The sequence below is a fragment of the Panicum virgatum genome, chromosome 3N (genome assembly GCF_016808335.1).
Source record: "Panicum virgatum strain AP13 chromosome 3N, P.virgatum_v5, whole genome shotgun sequence".
Taxonomy (NCBI): Eukaryota; Viridiplantae; Streptophyta; class Magnoliopsida; order Poales; family Poaceae; genus Panicum; species Panicum virgatum.
Genome location: NC_053147.1, coordinates 20,242,307 through 20,265,740, shown reverse-complemented (window position 1 = coordinate 20,265,740; position 23,434 = coordinate 20,242,307). Strand labels below are relative to the sequence as shown.

The window sequence follows — 23,434 nt, the reverse complement described above, 5'->3', positions numbered from 1 at the left end:
TCTGATTTCATCCGTATCCGATCCGAATCCATCCTTAGCCCTAGCTGCCGGGACGCTTCGGTCGCTGCACGGGCTGCTGCGCCACAAGCGCTGGAAACAACGGCGAGGTAGTGACGGACTGACGGGCCGGCGGCGGCGGGGAACACCGAACACCGACCACCTTGATGTTTTTTGAACGAACTCGACCACCCTGATGTGATTTTGTCTTTTCCGGGTTTACCTCTCGCAGATTCTATTGTTAGTGTGGAGGTCGGCTGTGTGCCTGTGTTGAGCTTGCCGCTGACAGTGACACCTGAACTGTCTGAAAGACTGGACTGAGTTGCTCCTGGATGGAAAGATGAACCCGCCCATCATTAGCAAACAAATCCTTCATTTCCGAGCTCCCCGTGCCCTGTTGCGCACGAGCACAGGTGAAAGAACAGCCGGCCGGAGACGGGATCTCCAAGCTACCCGATTACTGTCTGAAACCTGAACCGTACCTGACGATGTAGGCTTTCAGATTCAGGCCGTGTTTAGTTGCGCGTTGTAAAGTTTTTGAAAAGGCATCTTTCTACATTTGAAGTACTAAACATAGACTAATCACAAAAATAATTTCAGAACTTGTCTGTAAATCGCGAGACGAATCTAATGAGTCTAATTAATCTGTCATTAGAGATTATTTACTGTAGCATTACTGTAGCAATTTAGCATCTAGTTACAGTCTAATTAGGTTCATTAGATTCGTCTCGCCATTTACAGACAGCAGTCGCAATGCGTTTTTTATTTCGTTTAGATTTAAATCTCCATGCAGGTGCCGGAAAATTGTTTTGGAATTTTGATTTTTGTAACTAAACACAGCCTCAGAAACTCTACTGCGTATGTGTCCTTTATCCATCAGCGGCGGCGTCGTAAATTAAACCCGGCGGTGCTGGTGGACGAGAGCTGGGCAGGACGTGCGCGCACTCCGATCCCCCATTTCTCTTTTTCTTTTCTGTATTATAACGAACTCCACGAGCCGTGTTCGTTACAAAAGAACTCCACGAGGCACGAGCTGCATTTTTCAGTATGAAATTTCGTGTGTTGTTTCACAACTTGACCTTATATTTTATCATCGCGTTTTGATCGAGAATTTTAGGGGAAATACATGCTTAGAGGGATGACCCTAGCGAAATGTCAGGAGCAAGGACTAGTGCTGGACACCCGGTGCAACAGGTTGAAGATGGGACACGTCGTTTAGTTTCATGTTCGCCTACTCCGTTCCCTCTTAATTATATAACTGCATTTTTAACAACAGTGTAAACACCAAGCAACCTTTGCTACCGTAAATTGCAAGAACCAACTGCTAATTGGGACATTACAAAAGAGGTGGTCAATTACTTTATATAGCTCTTAAATTTTTCTTTTTCCAGAATAACATAGTAACTTCAGTTGGAGCAATAATTAGTATTCCATGCGTTGTATTTTAAATTATTTTAGTTTTCTCCTAAGTTAAACTTCTCAACCAAGTTTATAGAAAAATGTACAAAAATGCATAAAAAGGAGCTAACCAGTGGGCCCACCTCCACGTGGCGTTCACATTATCGAAACCACTCTTCAAAACAACTAAATAGCTAATATGAACAGTTTTGATAGCTGGATGGTAAAATTTCTTAGTTCTGAACTTGGATGGCTAAAATCACATTCAGGTGATAGTTCGATAGTAAAAAGTAAAGTTTCTCTTTCATTTTGGTGCAAGCTGACCACGCTCTGACTGAGAAGTGAGAACAGGTATTAGCACGAAAAGGTGAGAATGGATTTGGTGCCGCCGGAGGATATTCCTCACTTCCTTTGTGCTCTGCAGACGGTTAACTTTCTCCAGTAATTTGCGTTCTAGAACCTGCAATCTTAGCAAGCTGAAAAAACTAATCTTAGCAAACTGGATAACCAGACGCCAATGGCAATCGAGATGTGCCCGTCGGCGGAGATACCGGGGCCGTTCATAGCATGTCGGACGGGCTTAAGGAACGGTGACGTGGCCGCAGCAGGGGAAGAAGCAGAACACGTCGAATTCTACACGCGTCGCTCCCCCATTGGCGGGCCACCGAAGGCTCGCCTCCCATTGGCCGGACGCCACGGCCCACACCCGCCACAGTGGCAGCCGCCCTTAGGCTCACCTCCTTCGGGCCCAGCCGTCAGTGAGATGACCACGTGCGGTGACCCCACCTGGTGGGTGAGCGGAAGCCATTCCGCGGCTGGCTCCCTGTTACTATTAAGCAGCCTCGCTCGCACTTCGCGACGGCCGGTAGAACACGAGCGGGGGCCTCAGAAGTCAGATCGCATCGTAAGCTTCTGCGAGTTCCCGTCGGGAGCCGCCTGGGATGGCGATTCGCGGGGGGTCTTCGTTTGCCCTCGCGGCACTGCTCGCGCTCGCCTCTGTCGCCGCCGTCGCTGGCGAGGTCTTCTTCCAGGAGAAGTTCGAAGGTGATACACTTGATCCCACCCCTTTCGCAGCGCGATCCCGTTTGTTGCGATGCACCCAATCACTTGGATTGGATCTACACATCTAGTGGATCGATGAGTGCAGTGCCTGCGAACTGGTTTGGTGTTGGTTTGGTTGGATCTGTGGGGTTTTGGCGTTTCTGGGGGGTTTAGAGCAGTACTGGTTTAGGGGTTTATCTGTCTAAGAGCGTTGTGGGGGCCGGGGATCTGGTGTCGTTTCCGTGGAATTGTTTAGGGTTTAGAATTTTTCTGCCCATTTGAGGATGCCGGGTTGCTGCGATCCGAGGCATTCGGTCGTTTTTCTGTTGATCGGAGTGCATTTTCTCGCGGGATCTAGGGGCGTTTATCTGTAGTGTTCGGTCATCTCGATAGGCCACATCACTTTAATTACTCGCTGGTTCGGATTGGACCTACTGGTTGTGGAATATCATGCTAGTCGAATTCTCTGGTCGATAATTGTTGTCTATTTATTTCTGTTATGCAGTTATTTGACGTCTGATAGGTGTATTCGATAATGTGATGACATTTACTTCAATTCCTCTTATGAGTCGGATCAAATATAACATATCTGTTTGTTCTGGAACATAGTTTGATTTTAGAACTTGATTAAGGAATACTAGTAGCAATCTAGGCCCCACTATGAGTTATCATGTTAATTTTTGTTGATTAGGTCCATGTTCTGCATTTTACCAGTTTCAGTTTGTGCCATCAGGTGGGTTAGGCCATCCATTGCATTTATCAGGGCTACAATCATAAGCGGATACTTCAGGAGTCTTTAACAATTTGCTTGCTGATTTTATTTGTTCTTATGATACACTGTGCCTGGCATGTTGCATTGTATAAATGGATCCTGTTTATGCCCAGATGGCTGGGAAAGTCGGTGGGTCAAGTCCGACTGGAAGAAGGATGAGAACATGGCTGGTGAATGGAACCACACCTCTGGGAAATGGAATGGAGATGCTGAGGACAAAGGTGAATGCACAATCCCTTTAAATACCTTGGAGAGGAAGATTGGTGATTTCAGTTTATTATGTATTGAACTGTGTTTCTTGTTGCAGGTATCCAGACCTCTGAGGACTACAGGTTCTATGCCATTTCGGCGGAGTACCCTGAGTTCAGCAACAAGGATAAGACCCTGGTGCTGCAGTTCTCAGTGAAGCACGAGCAGAAGCTGGACTGTGGTGGTGGTTATGTAAAGTTGCTTGGCGGTGATGTGGACCAGAAGAAATTCGGTGGCGACACACCTTACAGGTAGCTTTGGACTCAATTCTCGTACTTTTTTCACCCTATTTATCTTATAATGTAGTTAACTTGGTACTTCTTTATTGCAGCATTATGTTTGGACCAGATATCTGTGGATACAGCACCAAGAAGGTTCATGCTATCCTGACAAAGGATGGCAAGAACCACCTGATCAAGAAGGATGTGCCTTGCGAGACTGACCAGTTGACACATGTGTACACTTTGATAATCCGCCCTGATGCGACATACAGCATTCTCATTGACAATGAAGAGAAGCAAACAGGCAGCGTCTACGAGCACTGGGACATTCTTCCCCCAAAGAAAATCAAGGACCCAGAGGCTAAGAAGGTATAGCTATGATATTGGTTGCCCTCTTTGAACTTTCTTCTTGTGTTTCTTCAGAAATAACAGTGGTTTTGTATTATTGATGGTTGCAGCCTGAAGACTGGGATGACAAGGAGTACATTCCTGACCCCGAGGACAAGAAGCCAGAGGTATAATGTTTTTTTTGGTATTGCGTATATATGTTAATTATTTGTGAAAAGTCTTACCTGGCCATAATTAAGAGATCTATTTTGTTGAGATATTTGCTCTTGCTTTAGCCACTAGTTCCTTGAATTTCTTTGAAAATATGCAGTTAGAAACAAGCTATTTTTTTCCCCTGCATCACGGCTCATTTCCTTTTCCCATTACTTTCAGGGCTATGATGACATTCCCAAGGAAATTCCGGACCCTGATGCTAAGAAGGTACTTAACCTGGCAATTTAGTATATATCTCATATGGTGATAACAGTGTGAGTTTAACATTCTAAAATGTGGCATTGCAGCCTGAGGACTGGGATGATGAGGAAGATGGTGAATGGACTGCCCCTACCATTCCCAACCCAGAATACAAGGGACCATGGAAGCAAAAGGTATGACTGTTCCTTCGATCTAACAAACACTTAATCAGTAATGTGCATTCTGATGTCTAACAGAAAGTTCTTTCTTTTGCCAGAAAATCAAGAACCCGAACTACCAGGGTAAATGGAAGGCACCTATGATTGACAACCCCGGTATGTTCCCCTAAAATGAATTCTGTTTGCCTGCTACTGTTAAGCTAGTGAAATGTGAATGCTGATTCTTGTGTTCCACAGATTTCAAGGATGATCCATACATTTATGCTTTTGACAGCCTCAAGTACATTGGCATTGAGCTGTGGCAGGTTAGTTTTGGATAGTCAGCAATTCATTTCTCTTGTCAAGATGGCAAAGGCAGTTAGTTATGCCGGCTTTTTCTATATACAGGTTAAATCAGGTACTTTGTTTGACAACATCATCATCACTGACGACCCTGCATTGGCTAAGAAATTTGCAGAGGATACCTGGGCCAAGCACAAGGAGGTTTGTTTTTCTTTTTGTAACACCCATCACTGCCTCATGGTTGATCCAACATGCACTAATTATGATGAGTTTGACAGGCTGAGAAGGCTGCTTTTGACGAGGCTGAGAAGAAGAAGGAAGAGGAGGTAATTTTTCCAACCCATAATACGTTTTGTGCTGAGGGGTATCATACTGTGTGATTGCCCATTATGGTATAATTTGGTTGTTTAATGTTGTTGTTGCCGTGCATCCTCTAGGTCCTTGTTGAAGTAGGTACTAGTTTTCTGATGATATGTTGTCAGCTTTCTGTGGTAGTGCCTCAGGTCAACCCAATTGATATATGTTTAAGCATATGTGAGTTTTAACTGATAAAACTACCCTGTCACTACCATAAAACCTAATCAAATGGTGGTAAATTATACAGTGTGAGTTTAGGTTTTGACTGATACCCCTGGCTCTGCTTTTTTGGTATTTGTCAAACAAATGACAAAATGTTGGATGTCTGAAGTCCTTGTTTTTTTTTCTTCTGAAACACCATGTTTTTTCCTGTTCTTTTGAAAATTTGCTTGTCGCTGATTATGAATATCTTGTCAACAGGAAGCTGCCAAGGCTGGTGAGGACGATGATGACCTAGAGGTAAGCATTACATCTATCTTATTCTTCCTGGGTCATTTACTTTAGCGATGTACTTGATCTAAATTCTACATATATTAACCTCAGGATGAGGAAGATGATGAGAAGGCAGACGAGGACAAAGCTGACTCTGATGCTGAGGATGGCAAGGATTCTGATGATGAGAAGCACGTAAGTTGCTCATCCATGCAAAATTCTCAGTTCTGACAAAACAATTTCAAACGCACCAAATCTTGTCCTGACACTATGCAATGGATGCCATTTTTTTCCAGGACGAGCTCTAGATGGCGAGGATGAAGAGGTGGCCGCCGACCTTGCCGTTGGCCAGGATTTACCAGTTCTCCCATTTTTCGTGATCAGAAGCTTTGACGCGTGTGTAGAAACTTTGCTAAGAAGCTGAGGGACAATTTGGGTCGCCGTAGCGCTTTGTAGTTTGTCATTTTTCCCCAGAAAGAAAAAAACTGATAGCATTGAACAAGGAAAATCTTTACCCGAAACTGCTATCTTCCGTTATGGCGATCGCTACGCGCGAGTGCCAGAACTTGATGTTTCATGTAGGCCTGTGAAACCTTGGAAGGGCAAAGCTCTGGCGCAGGCGTGTGGCTGCTCGAGCACTAACCTAGCGCACCCTACAGGCCTACCCCATTTATCCCTGCCTAATTGCGCACGGCTCATTTTTATCCCTGCCTAATTGCGCACGGCTCATTTTGTGTTTGAGCTACGCAACTACAGTTGGTATCTGCTGCTCAAACGTGGATGTCGTTATTGTAAACGTGAGGTACAGGGTGGACCTGGGCTCCGGCTCCTCCGGTCCTCCCCCACCCTACAATGCCATTTACTTACCATCTGCGAACCAACTATGGCATCATAAACAATTAACTTCGACACTTCAAAATAAACAATTAATAACTTCCAAACGAGAGCCTTGCATCTTGCAAGCCACAATGGCAAGAATCGCCAAGTCGGCCCTAACTGCTCAAGACCGAATGGGGTAAACCTCATTCTGCACAGGAGGAACAGCAGCCGGAGCATCGGCGTAACGGGCACTGCGCACCGCACGTTCCTCCGTGCACGTCGCGGCAGCCAAGACAACGGTGGCTTGCTCCTGCACCACGCGCCACGCCTCCCGGACGTGCCGCTCCTCGGTGAGCGAGTTGCCGATGGCGCAGCGCAGCACGTAGATGCCGCCGACCACGGCGGAGCTCATGTACGCCCGCCCCGACGCGTTCACCGCCTCGAGGAGCCTCCTGTTGAGCTCGTTGGGCTCCGCCGCGTCGTCACGGTGGTCACGGCCGCGCTTCTCCCCGACGGCGGCGGCGGCGGCGGCGGCGCGCAGCCGGAAGCACACCAGCGCGAACTGCCTCGGCACGGGCACCTCGAACCGCGCGTCGGCGCGCACCATGGCCTCGAACGTGGCGGCCATGCGCACGTGGGCGCGCACGAAGCCGCGCAGGCCCTCGACGCCGTGGCACCGGAGCACGAGCCAGAGCTTGAGCGCGCGGAACCGGCGGCTCAGCGCGACCTGCCAGTCCTTGTAGTCCACCACGCCGCCGCCCCGCTCCGACGACGGGTCCTTGAGGATCACGTCGTGGTCGGTGCCAAGCGCGGCCGTCAGCGCCTCGGGCCGCCGCGTCCACGTGCACCCACACGCCGCGCCCGGCCACGGCGGCGCACAGCTCGCGGAGAGGGTCGACCGCCGCCGTCGGGGTGGTGCCCACCGTGGCGCACAGGAACAGCGGGACCCTGCCCGCCGCCTCGTCCGCACGCACGGCGGCGCGGAGCGCCATGGGCGAGAGAGTGAAGCCGCTCTCCCTGGACGTTGCAATCTCGCGGTAGTTCCCCCGGCGGATGCCGGCAATGCGCGCGGCCTTCTGGAAGGAGAAGTGGGTCTGGTCTGAGCAGTAGACGACGAGGTCCCCTATCCGCGCCTCGCCGATCTCGGCGAGCTTCCCGTCTCTCGCGGCGACGAGGGTGCAGAGCATGGCCTCGCAGGACGTGCCCAGCAGCGTGCCCCCGCCGCCTCCTGAGAACAGCAGCCTCTCCGGGAGGTGGAGCGCCTTGCCGAGCCAGTCGGTGACGACGACCTCTAGCTCGGTGGCCGCCGGCGAGGCTGCCCACGTGAAGGGGTTGATGTTGAGCCCCGCGGCGAGGGCCTCGCCGAGGGCACCCACATTGCTGGCCGTGGCCGCGAAGTGCGCGAAGTGGCGGGGGCTCTGCCAGTGCGTGACGCCGGGCAGGATGAGGTCGCGGACGTCGCGGAGCGCCGCGGCGAGCGCGTCGCCGCCGGGCTCTGGCCGCAGAGGCGCCGTCTCGGGGAGCTGCCGCGCCAGGAACCCCGGAGAGACGGCTGGGCGCACGGGGTACTCGTCGATGCGCGCGTAGTAGTCCGCGATGAAGTCGACGACCAAGCGCCCCTGCCTGCGGAACTCGTCGGCGTCCAGCACCGGCTGAACAAGCGAATGCATGGCAGGGGCAACGTTAACGGTGGCGGCGGCCGGGCTGGTCCCGCTCGCTGCGGTGGTGTCGCTGTGGTTCAGAATGGCCATGGCAGGAGCCCGCGGTGTGAGCTCTGGTGTGGAGTACTCTTGTTGGCCAGTCCCTGAGCTCGTTAGCCAGATCGAGTGCCTTCCACGGTGTTCACGGTGCGTAGGGGGAGAGGGCCGCGGGGGTATTTTAAGGGGCACTTTTGTTCGGGTCCCTTTCTTGCCGAGCTAAAATAGTAAAATTTGATGCTACCTCGATTCTTTGGCAGAAGTTTGGTTGGAAGCCAAACTTAGGGCGTGTTTAGTTTTCAAAAAATTTTGGGCAAATTTTTTTACATCTTTTACAATACTAATTAGAAATATTAAATATAGATTAATTTTAAAACTAATTACACTGATGGATGGGAAATCGCGAGACGAATCTATTGAACCTAATTAATCTATCATTAAATATTATTTATTGTAGCACAATACTGTCTAATCATTGCATAATTAGGTTCATTAGATTCGTCTCGCGACTCCATCAGGAAATTATAGAATGAATTTTATTAGTTATCCACATTTAATATTTTTAATTATAATTAGTAGTCAAACCTTAGTGTAGAAAAAAAATTGAAAACTAAACAGGATCTTAACCGAGCCCACGAATGCTAATTGCTAACTGCGAGAGTCGGCGATTTTGGGACGGCCGAATTCTACGCCCCGAATTGGCTTGACGTGTCAGTTTTGTGATCACTCCTCTTACCAACACCGTTGGCTCAGCGGAATCCAATCCAGGAAGCGAGCTCTAGCAAGCTTCCCAGCGATCGATTTGGACTGCGCGCAATCACTGATTCATTATTGACCTACCATATGCGTGGGTCCTACAGCTGTTTTTTTTTTCTTTTCATTTTTTCACGTGAAGTATCTCTTCCTAACATACAACTACCTTCTCACATTAGATCAGTCTGAATGGGAGTTTCATGAAGAGTTCATAGCATTAATTATCATTAATTTGATTACATAGGAAGTAGAGAGAAGGTTGGAGTTCCATGAAATGTGAGAAGAGTTTTATCACCATGAAACTCATCTGGCATAGTTACATACTTTTCAGTCTATGTAGCTGTGCCTATGAAACTTCCACCGAGACTGGCCTAACCAGTTGTCTAGTTGGAGTCCATATGTGATGTGCCCAGATATTAATTACTTCCTTCTTTTCCTTCCTAAACTTTTTTCCTTACATTTACATCTAGTATTCTCTTTCTTTTTATTTTTTCAGTATTTTTGTTTACTTCTATTTCTATTTTGGAGATGTTCATTTGACAAATATTTCATATAAAATATACCAAAAATTATCTTGAGAAGTTGTATGTTTTTAAACTGTATGGCGAACTTATACATTAATGTTGTATGAGAAGTTTTTCTTATGACATTCACATAAAAATTTTGTTCAAAATTATCCGTTAGTAAGCAAACTTAAAAAGTTATGCATAAAAATTGTACACGTCATGAAAGTTGTGTTAAAAAAATTAGCCTATAAAAGTTGTTTGGAAATTATTAGGTAAAAAGTTACATATATCATAAAATATGTGCTAAAAAATTATCATCCGACGGTTATGCTGAAAAATTATCATCCGATAGTTATGCTAAAAATTATCATCTGACATTTATGCTGACAAATTATCATTCGATAGTTATAATGAAAAAATATTGTTTAATAGTTATGTGGAAGAAGTTATAACTTTCTAAACATAGAAAGTGGTGGAGAAAGAATTTAAAAAAAATGAAAATCACATGGTGTCAGAGATCAGGTGACCGCCAATTAGCAGAGCAGGGGGGAGATTGGCAGATCACGTGTTGGTTTGAAAGGAAATGGGCGAGAGGAGTAGTTTGAAAGGGAATGACATCGGGAACTGAAAAGGAAAGTACGGACCTGTCGGAAATCGCTTGTTGCTTTGTTTCCTGGCGCGCGCTAATTAGCAACGGAATCCAATCCAGCAAGCGAGCTCTAGCAACCTTCCCAGGGATCGGTTTGGACTACGCGCAATCACTGATTCACTACTGACCTTACATATGCGTGGGTCCTACGACTTTTTTTTCCTTTTCATTTTTTCAGTGTTGATCCGGTGGCCGAGATTGGAGTTTGTACGATTTGCACTGATAGGTTGATTTGTATCTGATATGTTCTCAAAAAAATTATCATTCGATAGTTATTCTTAAAAATTATTATCCGAAAGTTATTTTGAAAAATTATCATCCAATAGTTATATTAAAAAATATCATCTAATAGTTATGTGGAAATTATAACTTTCTAAAAGTAGAAAGTGGTGGACAAAGAAATTTCTTAAAAATGATAATCACATGGTGTTAGAGATCGGGTGCTCGCCGATTAGAAGAGCCAGGGGAGATTGGCAGATCATGTGTGCACGGAAGCGCGGAAAGGAAATGATGAGCGAGGGGAGGCTTGAAAGGGAATGACATCGGGAACTGAAAAGGAAATGATTGTGGCGCGCTCGCTAATTAGCAACAGAATCGAATCCAGCAAGCGAGCTCTAGCAAGCTTCCCAGCGATCGATTTGGACTGCGCACAATCACTGATTCACGACTGACCTTACATATGCGTGGGTCCTACAGCTGTTTTTTTTTCTGTTCATTTTTTTCACGTGAAGTATCTCTTCCTAACATCGACTACCTTCTCACATTAACTGGTTATCTAGTTGGAGTCCATATGTGATGTGCCCAGATAATAGTTACTTCCTTCTTTTCCTTCCTAAACTTTTTTCCTTTACATTTACATCTAGTATTATCTTTCTTTTTATTTTTTTCAGTCTTTTTGTATATAATGACTGTGGGCTCATCACGTGCACGTTACAAGTTACTCCTTTTGTCCTAAAAAAACAACTCGGAGTCAAAATAAGTTTAAATTTAATTAAATTTATATAAAAATTACTAATATTTATATTTTTAAATAAATCTAGTATAAAAATATATTATATAATTAATCTAATTATACTTATTTTATAATATAAATATTAATACTATTTTGTATAGATTTAATTAAAATTGAAATTGTTTGACTTTTCGAGAACGAGAGTTGCATTGTTTTCTAGGGCGCATAGGTGGGACGTGCAGAGCTGTGCGACTGCACAGAGCCCCAAATTTGAAGGACTCCCAAAATATAAAGTATACCTTATGTATAGGACTGGGCATAATTAATCGAGGACCGAAGATCGAACCGAAAAGACCGGGACCGAGGCCGAAATGTTCGGTTAGCAGTTCGGTCTTGGCCTCCAGGTAAGGGAACTTTCTAAGGTTAGTTCGGTCTTTGGGCTCGGTTAACCGAACTGACCGAACTATGTATAAGGTCCATTACGTGACCCAAAAACAACCCAGTCCAATAGTAGTATTAACCCTAGATATACCGTAGATATATAAACAACTGTAATTCTATGTTGGTCTTTTCATCTATTATGTACTGTTTGTGATTTGTGCTTTGGAAAGAGGCAAAATGTTGTCAAAATTTCTAATTAATTCTACTATCACGTCTTTTTTTATTGGTTCCTGCAGTAGCCGGCGGTCATGACCGACACCGAACCGAACTAACCGAGACTGAAATGTCTCGGTCCTATGTTTTAGAAAAGACCGATCGGTCTTTGGTTTCTGAAGACCGAACTTTGAAAAAGACCGATGAACCGAAGCGATCGGTTCGGTCTGACCGATTGCCCACCCCTTATGTATCGTAATATAGGAGGCTTTAATTTTGTTATTTTGCAGCCCAATTTTTAGCAAAACGAGGTCCAAATTGCACCCAGAAGTCACACATCGTTGATAGTCCGATGCCCAGCCTTCCACTTGGCGGCCGCGGCGGTGCTCGACTCGATCATCGACACCGAAGGCAAGACTGACGCTGCTTCATCTCCTGTCGCGCACTGACACTCGTGCCTCACGGAGGCGGAGCGGACTCGCGCCCGACGGTCACCATCTTGGTGTCGACTTCCCGATGCTAGTTGCCAGATGTGAGTCGTGAGACACCCACAGGCCATGGTCACTTCTAGACAGCTATGTCAGCCTAAATGCCGTTAGACGTCGCTGCCGCGCGGTGGCTGCCGCAGCCAGCGCCTTAGATTTAGGGTCAGGGTTTCGACCCTCCGACCTCCATCCTCACCGTGTGTCTGTACAACACCAAAACATCGAGCCAAATAAAATTATTGTTTGTTTAATTTTATCAAATTACTATGGACCTATCCCAACATTTCGTATTGGGCCATCGGTTTGGCCGGACGCCCCTGTAGGGCGGAAGGCGTAGACGATAATCGCATGAACAGGACACAGAGGCCTTGTTTGGTTTGTGGCATTCTAAAAAATAGTAACACTTTAACCGTTAATTACGGTGTCAAACAAAACCAATTTGTAAAACCAACTTCAGAACCCCTATGCTAGGAACCCTGAAGAATCTAATGAAGTCTTTGACCGCGTGATTAGAGGATGGTTACTATAGTATCACTGTAGCCAATCATCGATTAATTACTGTCATTAGATTCGTCGCGAAAAGTTATACCTATCTTAATACTCCATACATGCGAGATTTTTTTTCAAAAAACGTGCGCGCTAGGAACTCTAGATGAACCAAACAAGGCCAGAGGTTTTGAAGTCGTCGAAGAATCTACTTCAGGGACACAGAGTTGTTTTTTTTTTGAGAAACCACAGTTGACATTTGTTTCCTAGCACAAAGTTAGACGCAAAATTCAAAATTCAAAATTCCAAAACTAGAATGAGAGACTCTGATATGGATGGAATAGGGGGCCAAAAGTAGAAAGTGGGTTGGAGTTGCTCTAAAGAAGTGGTGGGGGCCCGGCCCAGTGGCCCACTCCGACCCGGCTGCCGTTGGATTGCTCTGGAAGGCGCCCGCGAGAAGTCGCCACGATCCCCGCCAGCTTGCGAAAGAAGGAGCACCAAAATTGAACGAAAATTTGGAGGGAAATCTCCCGCCACCATAAATACCATGCCCCCTGAAATCCCCTCTCCCAGAGGGCCAGAGCGTCAGAAGCCCAGAACCGAGATCAGGAATCGCCGCAAGGAAGCGCAAGAGTCGCCGAGGATCCGGAGGCGGGATCAAAGGACCGTGATGGCGGACGTGGGGAGCCTCGAGAAGATGGGCCGGGAGCTCAAGTGCCCCATCTGGTACGCGGCCGCCGCCGCCGCGCTGCTCCGCCAGCCCTCCCTTTTCTTTCTTGCATCCGTATTATTTTGTTTCTGTATCTGATTGCTCGTGATCTTTGTCGAGGCCTTTTCTTACGTTCCTGCTATTCGCCAATGGTAAATCTTGAGACTTGCGATTTGCTGCGTATTTGCTGAAATGTTTCTTGGTCCTGGCAGCTTGAGCCTGCTGAGTTCGGCTGTGTCCATCACCTGCAACCACATCTTCTGCAAGTGAGTCCCGTCCTTTGTTCCTCTCCAATGAACTATAGTCGCTATTTATAGTCTTGCTCGATTTGATTTCACACGTCTCTTATTGCAGCGGCTGCTTGACGGAGTCGATGAAATCTTCCTCCAGCTGCCCGGTGTGCAAGGTCCCATTCCGTCGAAGAGGTTAGTTCGTTGGTGCGGTGATTGTTGCAGTAACTGAATTGCTTGGTGTAGAAATTAACTGAAGAAATTCCAAATCCGCACAAACGTTTTAGATAATGGAATCTGCACCGACAATGATTTGTTGGGCTCCGTTGGTGCATTTATAAAATTTGGTATTATCTGATTTTGATGAAAGCTGTATTTACTGCAAATGCTTGGGTAATTCCTTGATCTCTTGTGCAAAACTTATTGCATGTGATTGTCTTTTGCTTGTAGAAATACGGCCAGCACCTCACATGGACAATTTGGTGGCTGTTTTCAAAAGTATGGAAGCTGCAGCAGGTACTAGTGTTGTGTCAACACAGCTGGCTCCTGCACCCAAGGTTGCAGGTAATTAGAAATCTTTATTTAGTTTCCTGTTTTATGGCACATGAGCAAGATTTAGTTACATACTTACAGCGATTGTTTTGCATCTCTGTCTTGTGACCACAGACATTGAGTCTATTTGAGCATATTTGCTGTTTTACGTCTTTGACTCTCTGTAACAATTGAATTCCAGAGAAATCGAACAATTATACTAGACTTACTTTCTTACTTTTACTTGAAGATGGATCACAATGTTGTGGGAACAGTGGCAGCAAGGCTAAAAGGTCGCGGAAAAAGAAGGTAGCATCCAAGAAGGAAAATAATACATCCAAGGCTACTGCAGCTTCTGCATCTTGTCCTACTACAAAGCCTTCAATCTCCACAAACAAAAGAATACACGTGACGCCATTTCCTGAATCTGAGACGCCAACAAGGCCCAAAAAGATTATGAAGCCTGAAGAGCAAAAAACTAAGCTGAATGGTGATGCTGAAGAGGACAAAAATAAAACACTGAATTCTGATAGACCAGAGAGCCCTTCATTATCACCTTTTTTTTGGCTGCGGGGAGAAGAGGAAGAAGAAGGTGGCACTGCTGGAACTTCAAGTGAGCCACTATCATTGGAAACACCCTTGCGTCACAATGCACCTACCTTCAGTGATCTCATAGATTCTGATGAGGAAACACCTAATAATGCTACTCCTAATGTAAGTTTTTCTGAGTATTTTTTTTGCTTTTTTTATTTTTATTTCCTGGCTGACTTCTGTGCACACCATTTGGTTCCATGTGCTGTAGAGCAAAGCTGAGGTTTCAGAGATATTTGACAGTGAAATGTTTGAATGGAGCCAAAGACCTTGCTCTCCTGAGCTGCGATCTACTCCACTGAAAAAACAGGTATTTTTGTTAAATGAGGCAGTAGCTCTATACTTCCAGTTCTTCTGCCACCTCTGCAATCTGACTATTCATGTAGTTTTTGCATTTTGTGTGTATCTAACTTAGCTGTTTTGTCTGTTCAGGGTAAATCGAAGAATGTTCTAGATCAAATCACAGAGACAGATGATGTTGATGATATGAATCTTGGTTGTTCATTTGATAAGTTAGACCATGAAAGTAATGCCAATGCGGCTCGGCCTGACAATTCTAAAGAAATTAAGAACAGAAAGTTGGCAAGGGCTAGGACCAACAAGAATTCAAAACTGCCCAATTGTGTTAAGTTATTTACAAAAAGATCTGATGCTGCTAACCAAGATACAGATATGCCTGTAACTATTGATGCAAAGCGATGCAAGAAGAACAGCAGCAAAAAAGAGAGAAATACTTCAAGTGGAGGAAACAAGGTCTCTGGCAACAGCAGTAGATTTCTTTGCTCTAGTGATAAATCTGCAGAGACTTCTTCCCCACAAGACGATGGTTTGGAGGTTGAAGCACCTGAGGACCAGCCTTCAGAAAGGTCCTCAAAAATAGATAAAAACAGTCGACGAAAACTTGAAATAACAGGGGATAGTGCAGTGAAGATTGCAGAGAAAACATCTGAACAAAGAAGTAAGCGTCTCAGAAGAATTTCTGATGGTGTTGTAGCTGACAAGACAAGAGTTTTTTCAGAGGCTGAAAATGAAACAGAACCACTGCAGCTTCTGAGTCTCATAAAAGGCCGCAGCCAACATAAATCCTTGGATGGCAGAAGTAAACAAAGCGCAGAATCAAACATTGGTCCACATACGCCAAGCATTTTACCTGGGAGATGCCTATTTAATGAGACCATACGCACAGTTCCTTCAGTAAAGAATGGTAGTGCAAAAGCCATCGAACAAACAGGTTACTCGGGAACTATCAGATCATGCACTGCACGGAGTGCTGTCCTGAAGAAATGTGAGGATAAAGTTCCTAAGATTTCATGTGCTTTCTGCCAGTCTGATGATATCACAGAGGTATGTGCAGACAAGCTCTTGAAGTACAGATCCTTCCTTTTACTAAATGAATAAATTAACCAAATATGTCTTTTTAAAGGTATCTGGAGAGATGGTTCACTATCATAACGGGAAACAAGTGTGTACAGAATTTTGTGGAGGGGCTAGTGTAATACATTCCCACAAAAACTGCCTAGAGTGGTATGTTGCCCTTTCTAATGGAATGTTATATTGGCAAAGTTTTGGATTTCACTATCCCTAGCTAATTCATATTTGATTTCTATTTCATCGAAGGGCTCCTGATGTCTACTTCAAAGATGACTCTGTGTTTAATCTTGCAACTGAATTGGCTAGAAGTAGAAGGATCAAATGTGCTTGCTGTGGAATTAAAGGTGCTGCACTAGGATGCTTTGAGATGAGTTGTCGAAAAAGCTTCCACTTCACCTGTGCTAAATTGATCCCAGAATGTAGATGGGATAATGTAAGTTCATATCGTGTTGGTACACTGGTGTTTTCAACTGTATTAGAATAATTTCTTGATATTTTGCAAAGTCCAGCGGTGTTGCCTTATTACCAACTTTTTTTTTTCTTTTCTTTTGCTAACAGGAAAACTTTGTGATGTTGTGCCCTTTGCACCAATCTTCAAAGTTGCCAATAGAGACTGAGTTGAAAAAGATGTCTCAGAGGAGACAATCACCAAAAGGGTATTCTTTAGTGTTTATGGCACGATAGTTAAAAGGTTATGGTTGACAAAGGTATGGATATTCACTGTAGCATAACTGCTTTCCAGGCCATCTCAAGCAAGACCCTGTCAGGATTCTGGTAATAAATGGACATGGCCATCTGGATCACCACAGAAGTGGGTTCTCTGCTGTTCAGCTCTTTCTGCTGCAGAAAAGGTATTTTCTAGTGTCCATCTTATTTTCCTGATGATTTTTATGATGTTTGCTTCATATGCATTTCAACTGATAGAAAAATGAATAAATTACTTAGGGTATTGTATCAGAATTTGCAAAAATAGCTGGTGTGCCTATCTCAACTAGTTGGAATCCCAGCGTTACTCATGTTATTGCAAAAACTGATCTGTCCGGTGCTTGCAAGCGCACACTGAAGTTTCTGATGGCAATCCTGAATGGCAAATGGGTTCTCTCTATAGACTGTAAGTTCGCTTTCCTACCTGGGGTGACCATCATAATATCTATGCAGAACAGCTTATACTGACTTTATTCCACAGGGGTTAAAACTTGTATGGAACGTATGGAACCTGTTGATGAAGTTAGATTTGAAGTCACCACTGATGTACATGGGGTTAGAGAGGGTCCCAAGCTAGGCAGGCAAAGAGTTATCAACAAGGTAAGGTTGTGTGCCCTTGTTGCGTACTCAATCTGGTTGTCTCATATTATCTACACAGTACTGCCGACAATATTAGTATAATGATAGTTAAGGACATTTTTTAGCATGAGCATCATTTTTCCCAGGGATATGCTCTAGTAATCACAATCTTTCTCTATGCAGCAACCCAAATTATTCGACGGCATTCAGCTCTATCTCCATGGAGATTACACCAAATCCTACAGGGGTTACCTGCAAGACCTTGTGGTTGCAGCCGGTGGAAATGTCCTACAGAGGAAGCCTGTGTCAAGAGACCAGCAGAAGTTGGTCGACAACAGCTCCCTCATCCTCATTGTCTACAGCGTGGAGAATCAAGACAGGGTGAAACCAAAATCCAAGGATGACGTCGATACTGGTTGTAACCAAGCTGATGCTCAGGCTCTGGCCTGCGCGTCTGGTGGCAGAGTTGTGAGCAGCGCATGGATCATCGATTCCATAGCAGCTTGCAACCTTCAACCTCTTTAAGTTAGAAGGGAGCCTTCCATGTTGCGCTAAATGTCTGCTTGCATGCACGGTGGATTAAGTTATGGACGTAACATTTAGTTTGTGACAGGAATGCATAATTCTATAGTGCTAGTATTAAATCAAACTTTATGTTCTTGTTGGAAAGAGTTGAGTTTATCATGTCATAGACACATAGTTAACGCTGTTTTCTTTTAAAAAGAACTACTCCAATGCTGGAGTGGGTATCAGCCTATCAGGTCACTATACTGGGTAATTGCAGTTTGGACTCAATCAGTGGTGGAATTGTTGTACTCGTGTTCTGCAGCAAATGCTAGGGAATTATCTGGAGTTCATTAACATATCTCAGAACCAAAAGTGGAGAATTCTACAAGCCTTGAAAAAGTACAACACAAATCAAGATGGATATTAAAATATGCACAAAATACACCCAGTTCCCCTAAAAGCTTGTACAAATGCCGGGCAGCTGGCTAATATTGTGCATTTGTGCCCCATGTAGCAGACTCAACCAAAGTTCAGTCAATGCCAAGGTGAAATTAGAATCCTCATTAGTGAGCTCCATCGGCAAGCATGGTTACTAGTCACTCACATTGCCTAAGAGCTAACGTTGTGTCGCTCTACCAAGACTGGTCATTTCTTGTTCAGAAGAATGAGCACTGGAGCAATTGGCCGATTGACCATTTGAAGTTTGCAACTCACCCAGGAATCATTTGGAAGGCTTGATGCAAATGATTCAACAACATCGAGTTCATCCCTGCGAGTCAGAGGGAAGAAAAATCAACAACCTGACTTTTAACTGATTCTTGAACAAAACTTGGTGTTCTATTAAACAAGAATGTGCTGTAAAGTCAACACCATGCGAACCTAAAAGCAAATAATCTCTTTCTTACGATTCTTGCACCAAAAGATGGCCAACTAACGTGGCCACGTCGCCGGCCGATCTCGGCCGTCGGATCGAGCGCGTGGACAGCCCAGATCAGGCAAAGCGCAGCCTTTTTGCAAAAAAGCCCTCATACTTAAGCGAAATCAACCCGCAGTCCTACTTCCTCTCTCGGTTTATTTTTCAAACAAACCCTCGACTTTTACTAAAATCAACCCGCAGTCCGTGCCTTCTTATGGGCTTATCTTTTGTCTTACTGGGCCGGCCTGCCTGGAATGGGCCAAAAACGGCCCGTGAGACTCTTCTCCTTTAATACGATTTTATTTTTCCTTTTTAAATTGGAGATCTTTCAAAATTCATACAAAATCATAGAAAAATCATAAAAATACCAAACCAATTTTGATGAGTTTCTAATGACTAGATCTATGCATTAAACTTAAAATATCATATGATTTAGTGTACTTTATTTCGCATATGAACTAAAAAAATATCTCCTCCATCTTAACAAAAAAAAATCTAAAATCAAATCCTATAAATCCATACCCTTTTTCTTATTCTTTGTTTCCTGACTCTTTTATTTAATGCTAACCTGTAGTACAAATACTTAAACATAAATAATCACGTATATACATATAAATAGCATAGTACTTCACTATATATGGTACATGATATTATGTACATTCGCGCATACAAGTACATCATGTCACACATATAAATACTTGAAATGAAGATACACAAATAACATAACATACTTGCAATATATGCCGTAGATACAAATATATAAACACGCATAGATATATATAGCGACAGCTGCATCAACGCATAGCTAACCTACATACTCATCCAATCACCCTAACCCTAAACCACACACACTGGCCATACGCGGCAACACCGCGATTATTTCTAGTTTTATTTATTTATCTATTCATAGAAATTGTGTTCCTTGTCTAGAATCTAGAGCTGTGAGTAGTTATAACCTTTAATGTTTCATGATCAGCAATACGAGAACAATATTACAGTGCATAGGCACAATTTTTGGAATTGGTGTTTACCTTCCGCCTGGATGCCCAATGTAGACAAGAACACTTATGAGTCTCCCAGAACTAAGAATTCTGCTGGCAGCTTGCAATGCTAGCTCAGTTGTCCTAGGTACTGTGATTAGTGTTTTATCTCCTATTGGAAGGTAGCCCAAGTTGAAAGCTACGAGCCTAGAACAAATGTGTCACAGTGAATCAGCATGTCTAGGATTGTAACTACAGACCAGGATTTCCAGGAAACTATTTTGTTGAGGTGTACTACTAAATGAGTATAAACATTCAAATAACAATGAAGTTCAAAAGGGCCTTGATCACCTGACAGGGGCATCTTTGGGAACAATTTCCTCCATTCTACTATGACATATTGGAAATAGCTTAACTAGTTCCTCCTGCCACACAAAACAAGGATAATCACAAAACGTACAAATATATTTCATGAAAAGCTAAAAGCCTAATGCCTTTTTTGTTGTTGTACATATCCATTCTGCTTCCTTCTTTAGAGGAAACTAGCAACATACATCATGTTTTCTGCAGTTACTTCAAATGCACACCTGATGGTCATCATCAACGGCCATTTGCAGAAAAGTGGAAGTGCTCTCTATCGCGGAATCTTGAATGTCCATCCCATACACACGTCCTTGCCCTTCTTCATCAGCCACCATCTTAAGCAAAGCAAGCGTGTCGTTGCCATTCCCGCATGTGGCATCAACCACAGTATCCCCTTTCCGAACAATACTTCTCCACACCCTGACCATGAAAACACACGCAAAATTAGCAATCGGAGAAATATGGAGATAGTATTAGACAGGGTGATGGAGTAGATCTCCCTCCACAGCTCTCAGTAGTACACAGGGCTAGCATCCCATGCTGTAAATTTTAACTTTGGAAAGAAGTATACAGTATACACATTTACTAAGCAACAATGGGGGATTAGTACCTACGCGTGGGCTACCTCGGTGGCCTTCCTCCTGCCGGCGAGAAAGCCCACCACCGCATCCTCCACCCCTGCAACGAAAACGCACTCCACAGTCACAGCAAATTTACCGACCAACGCCAACGTTGAATCAAAAAGGCATTAGAAGCGGGGAAAAAAAAACTAACCAAGTTCAGGTTGCTGCGTCGTCGCGACGGCCATAGCGGCAAGCTGTGCGCCGGAGGCGCGCGCGGAGAGGAACCGCCTGGGCCGGTGAAGGGCCGTGTCGCAGCTGGGCCTTCCCCGGAGGAGAGGAGTTAGGGTTTGGGAGTGGACGAGGAGGAGGTGAGGCCGCAGCGGCGGTGGCATCGTTGCTGGCAGCGGCGGAGGCTACGATGTACTGGGCGGATTGGCGACGACCTCCGCGGTTGCAGATGCGCGGCGCTAGCGAGATAGCGTTCGCTGGATCAGGAATTAACGGGTCAGAATTTCCAAGAAACTGGGATGGGATTAAGCCGAAAAAAATCAGAGGTAGATTAAAAAGTTTTGACCAGGGCTCAGAGGTGCCCGGGTATCATCTAGGAAGATGACTAAGCGTGACGACCCATGTGTCACAGGGCATTTCATCATCACCTGGCCAAACTTGAATGGGGTGAGGAGAGTGGCTCGAACTCTCACCTCAGGATAACTCATCAACAGCTATGAGACCTACGCGCTAGCCAACTGCGCCACCACCCCGTTGAGATGGCTTCGCAGATAAAGTTCTATAAAACTTGTGGACTATATAGCATGACATTTTGCCTTCACGAGTGCAGCGCAAACCAAGAAGTCGTAGATTGGTAGAGGGAAACAGAAATTGAGGACTGCCGGCCGGTTAATTTGCTGCACATCAGAGAACTTGAAATACATTTATTATTATAAATATGATGCATAAACTCAATTTAATGTGTATAGTAATTATCTATGCATATAAAATGACCTATATACATCTTGCAAGTCAAAACAAAGCACCCTAGCTGGCTATCTTCGCAAGTTAACAGCAGTTTGTTACCCAACTCCCCATAAAATTGCGCCAAACCATTCGAACAGCGGCAATACCTACTATGACGCTGAAAGTGAGGTCAGATAGGAACGGTCACCAAAATGCATGATGCTCGAACAGATTGTTGTATCAGCTAGTAGTGTTAAATTGCAAAGCAGCATCACCAAAACTTGGATTCTCAAAGTCATGTTGAACCTAGGGTCTGTTTGGTTCAGGAGCGGCGCGGAACGGAGCCATCCGGTCCCGTGTTTGCTTTGCGAGTTTCGGAGCGGAGCGATTCCTCTGATGGAATATTCGCTCTATATTCGGGATGAGTTCGCTCCCTTGACCGAACCAGTTGGCTCCAGTTCCACGCCGTCTCCTCCGTCTCGTGCTCCGTCCGGCGAATCTGCTCCGCGCGTCGACTGCCTGCCCGAAGCACAGATGATTTGGGCGGTGGAGGACCAATTTAAGCGGCGGCGCGATGAATTCGACGGTCGTGCCAAGAATTGGGCGGCGGCGGGCGCGCGCTGAGGCCACGGTCCGCCGGGCGCAGAGGCCACGCCGGCGGCGGGCAGCGGTGCGGCACGGCAAGCGAAGCCCTCACTGGCGACGGGCAGAGGCGCGGCGAGGCCTGGCCAGCGCACGGAGCTTTGGCTGCAGCAAGCAAGGGGGCTGGCCGCGCGGCCGCAGCAAGCAGCAAGCGCGCGGCCGCAACAAGCAAGGAGCTGGCCGCGCGGCCACCGCAGCGCGTGCGGGAGCTGGCCTCAAGGCTGCAGCGGCGCATGCGTCGGCAGCAGGCGCGCGGAGCCGGCCGCGAGGCTGCAGCGGCGTGTGCGGCAGAAGGTGCCTGGGCCCGCTGTGCGGCCGCGGCGCGGGCGGCCGCAGGCGTGCGGGGCCGAGCGAGTGGCCGCGGCGCAGGCGGCAGGAGCAGGCGAGCGGTGCAGGTAGTAGCAGCAGGCGAGCGTGAGGAAGAAGACACACTGTGCTCTATTTCACCAACAGATGGACCCATAAACGGTGCTTGACGGAATCTAATTCATGATGCGCTCGTCCCTCCAACCAAACATAAAAATAAAACGGCTCCAACCATAACAAAATTATTCCATCCTTAAAATTAAGAATTGATCCACTCCATTCTACCTCGCTCTTCAACCAAACACACCCCTAAGTTACCAACTTCTTAGATCTTGTTTAGTTCTCTTAGCCAAATTTTTTTTATTGAAATCTTACTATTTCGGAGTACTAAATAAAGTCTATTTACAAAAAAATTTACAGGGCTGGATTGTAAATCGCGAGACGAATCTAATGAGCCTAAATAATTCATGATTAATTCATAATTAGCGGATGGTTACTTTAGCATCACTATTGCAAATCATGGATTGAGTAGGCTTATTAGATTCGTCTCGCGATTTACAGCTCATCCGTACAAAAAAATTTATAAATAGACTTTATTTAGTACTCCATGCATTTGTCCAAATATTTAATGTGATGTTTTTAGATGTAAAAAATTGAGATCTAAACAAGACCTTAATACTTACGTTCTGACGCCTGACGGAAAGGGACCCCACCATGGATGATGTCAGCCCGATCAACATCTGATTGAACAATGCTAGCCGAACTAGTCTGTCCCTCTCACTTCACGTTGATCCCAATTAACACGGGGGCATTGTGCTACTTGTCCGCTAAACCTCTCGGCATGCATGGGTGCATAGACGGTGCCCAATCTCAAATT

General features: G+C 45.3%; 3 protein-coding genes and 1 pseudogene across 8 annotated transcripts; 2 read left to right on the top strand and 2 right to left on the bottom strand.

Annotated features, from left to right (window-relative positions):
• The first annotated feature begins 2,237 nt into the window (after positions 1 to 2,237).
• On the top strand, positions 2,238 to 6,206 carry LOC120664970 (calreticulin). Of its 2 annotated transcripts, XM_039944372.1 has the most exons (14): positions 2,238 to 2,439; positions 3,322 to 3,429; positions 3,516 to 3,708; positions 3,789 to 4,047; positions 4,137 to 4,193; positions 4,399 to 4,446; positions 4,527 to 4,613; positions 4,697 to 4,754; positions 4,836 to 4,903; positions 4,986 to 5,081; positions 5,159 to 5,206; positions 5,658 to 5,696; positions 5,781 to 5,864; positions 5,966 to 6,206. In XM_039944372.1, exons 1-14 carry the CDS (start codon positions 2,337 to 2,339, stop codon positions 5,975 to 5,977), a joined length of 1,260 nt encoding a protein of 419 aa, XP_039800306.1. In that variant the 5' UTR covers positions 2,238 to 2,336; the 3' UTR covers positions 5,978 to 6,206. The 2 variants fall into 2 exon arrangements, with proteins under 2 accessions (XP_039800306.1, XP_039800308.1); XM_039944374.1 differs by lacking the exons at positions 4,137 to 4,193; positions 4,399 to 4,446.
• Positions 6,207 to 6,529: 323 nt separating this feature from the next.
• Positions 6,530 to 8,317, bottom strand: LOC120664969 (annotated as a pseudogene).
• Positions 8,318 to 13,172: 4,855 nt separating this feature from the next.
• On the top strand, positions 13,173 to 18,081 carry LOC120664967 (protein BREAST CANCER SUSCEPTIBILITY 1 homolog). The gene is made up of 14 exons (XM_039944367.1): positions 13,173 to 13,336; positions 13,532 to 13,585; positions 13,674 to 13,744; positions 14,000 to 14,113; positions 14,331 to 14,794; positions 14,883 to 14,981; positions 15,104 to 16,015; positions 16,095 to 16,195; positions 16,289 to 16,475; positions 16,601 to 16,698; positions 16,785 to 16,893; positions 16,988 to 17,153; positions 17,229 to 17,347; positions 17,510 to 18,081. Exons 1-14 carry the CDS (start codon positions 13,281 to 13,283, stop codon positions 17,849 to 17,851), a joined length of 2,892 nt encoding a protein of 963 aa, XP_039800301.1. The 5' UTR covers positions 13,173 to 13,280; the 3' UTR covers positions 17,852 to 18,081.
• A 44-nt stretch (positions 18,082 to 18,125) lies between these two features.
• On the bottom strand, positions 18,126 to 22,662 carry LOC120664968 (putative rRNA methylase YtqB). 5 transcript variants are annotated; one of them, XR_005671065.1, is made up of 7 exons: positions 21,357 to 22,662; positions 20,867 to 21,140; positions 20,703 to 20,770; positions 20,317 to 20,512; positions 20,081 to 20,154; positions 19,781 to 19,936; positions 18,160 to 18,602 (listed from the first exon to the last, which is right to left on the bottom strand). XR_005671065.1 is itself a non-coding variant. In XM_039944369.1 (7 exons), the coding sequence occupies exons 2-7, from the start codon at positions 21,045 to 21,047 to the stop codon at positions 18,479 to 18,481; spliced, it is 795 nt and encodes a 264-aa protein (XP_039800303.1). In that variant the 5' UTR covers positions 21,048 to 21,140; positions 21,357 to 22,184; the 3' UTR covers positions 18,160 to 18,478. The 5 variants fall into 5 exon arrangements, 4 of the variants coding, with proteins under 4 accessions (XP_039800304.1, XP_039800303.1, XP_039800302.1 ...); XM_039944369.1 differs by having other exon boundaries at positions 20,707 to 20,770; positions 21,357 to 22,184; XM_039944368.1 differs by having other exon boundaries at positions 20,707 to 20,770; positions 21,230 to 21,367.
• Positions 22,663 to 23,434: the final 772 nt, after the last annotated feature.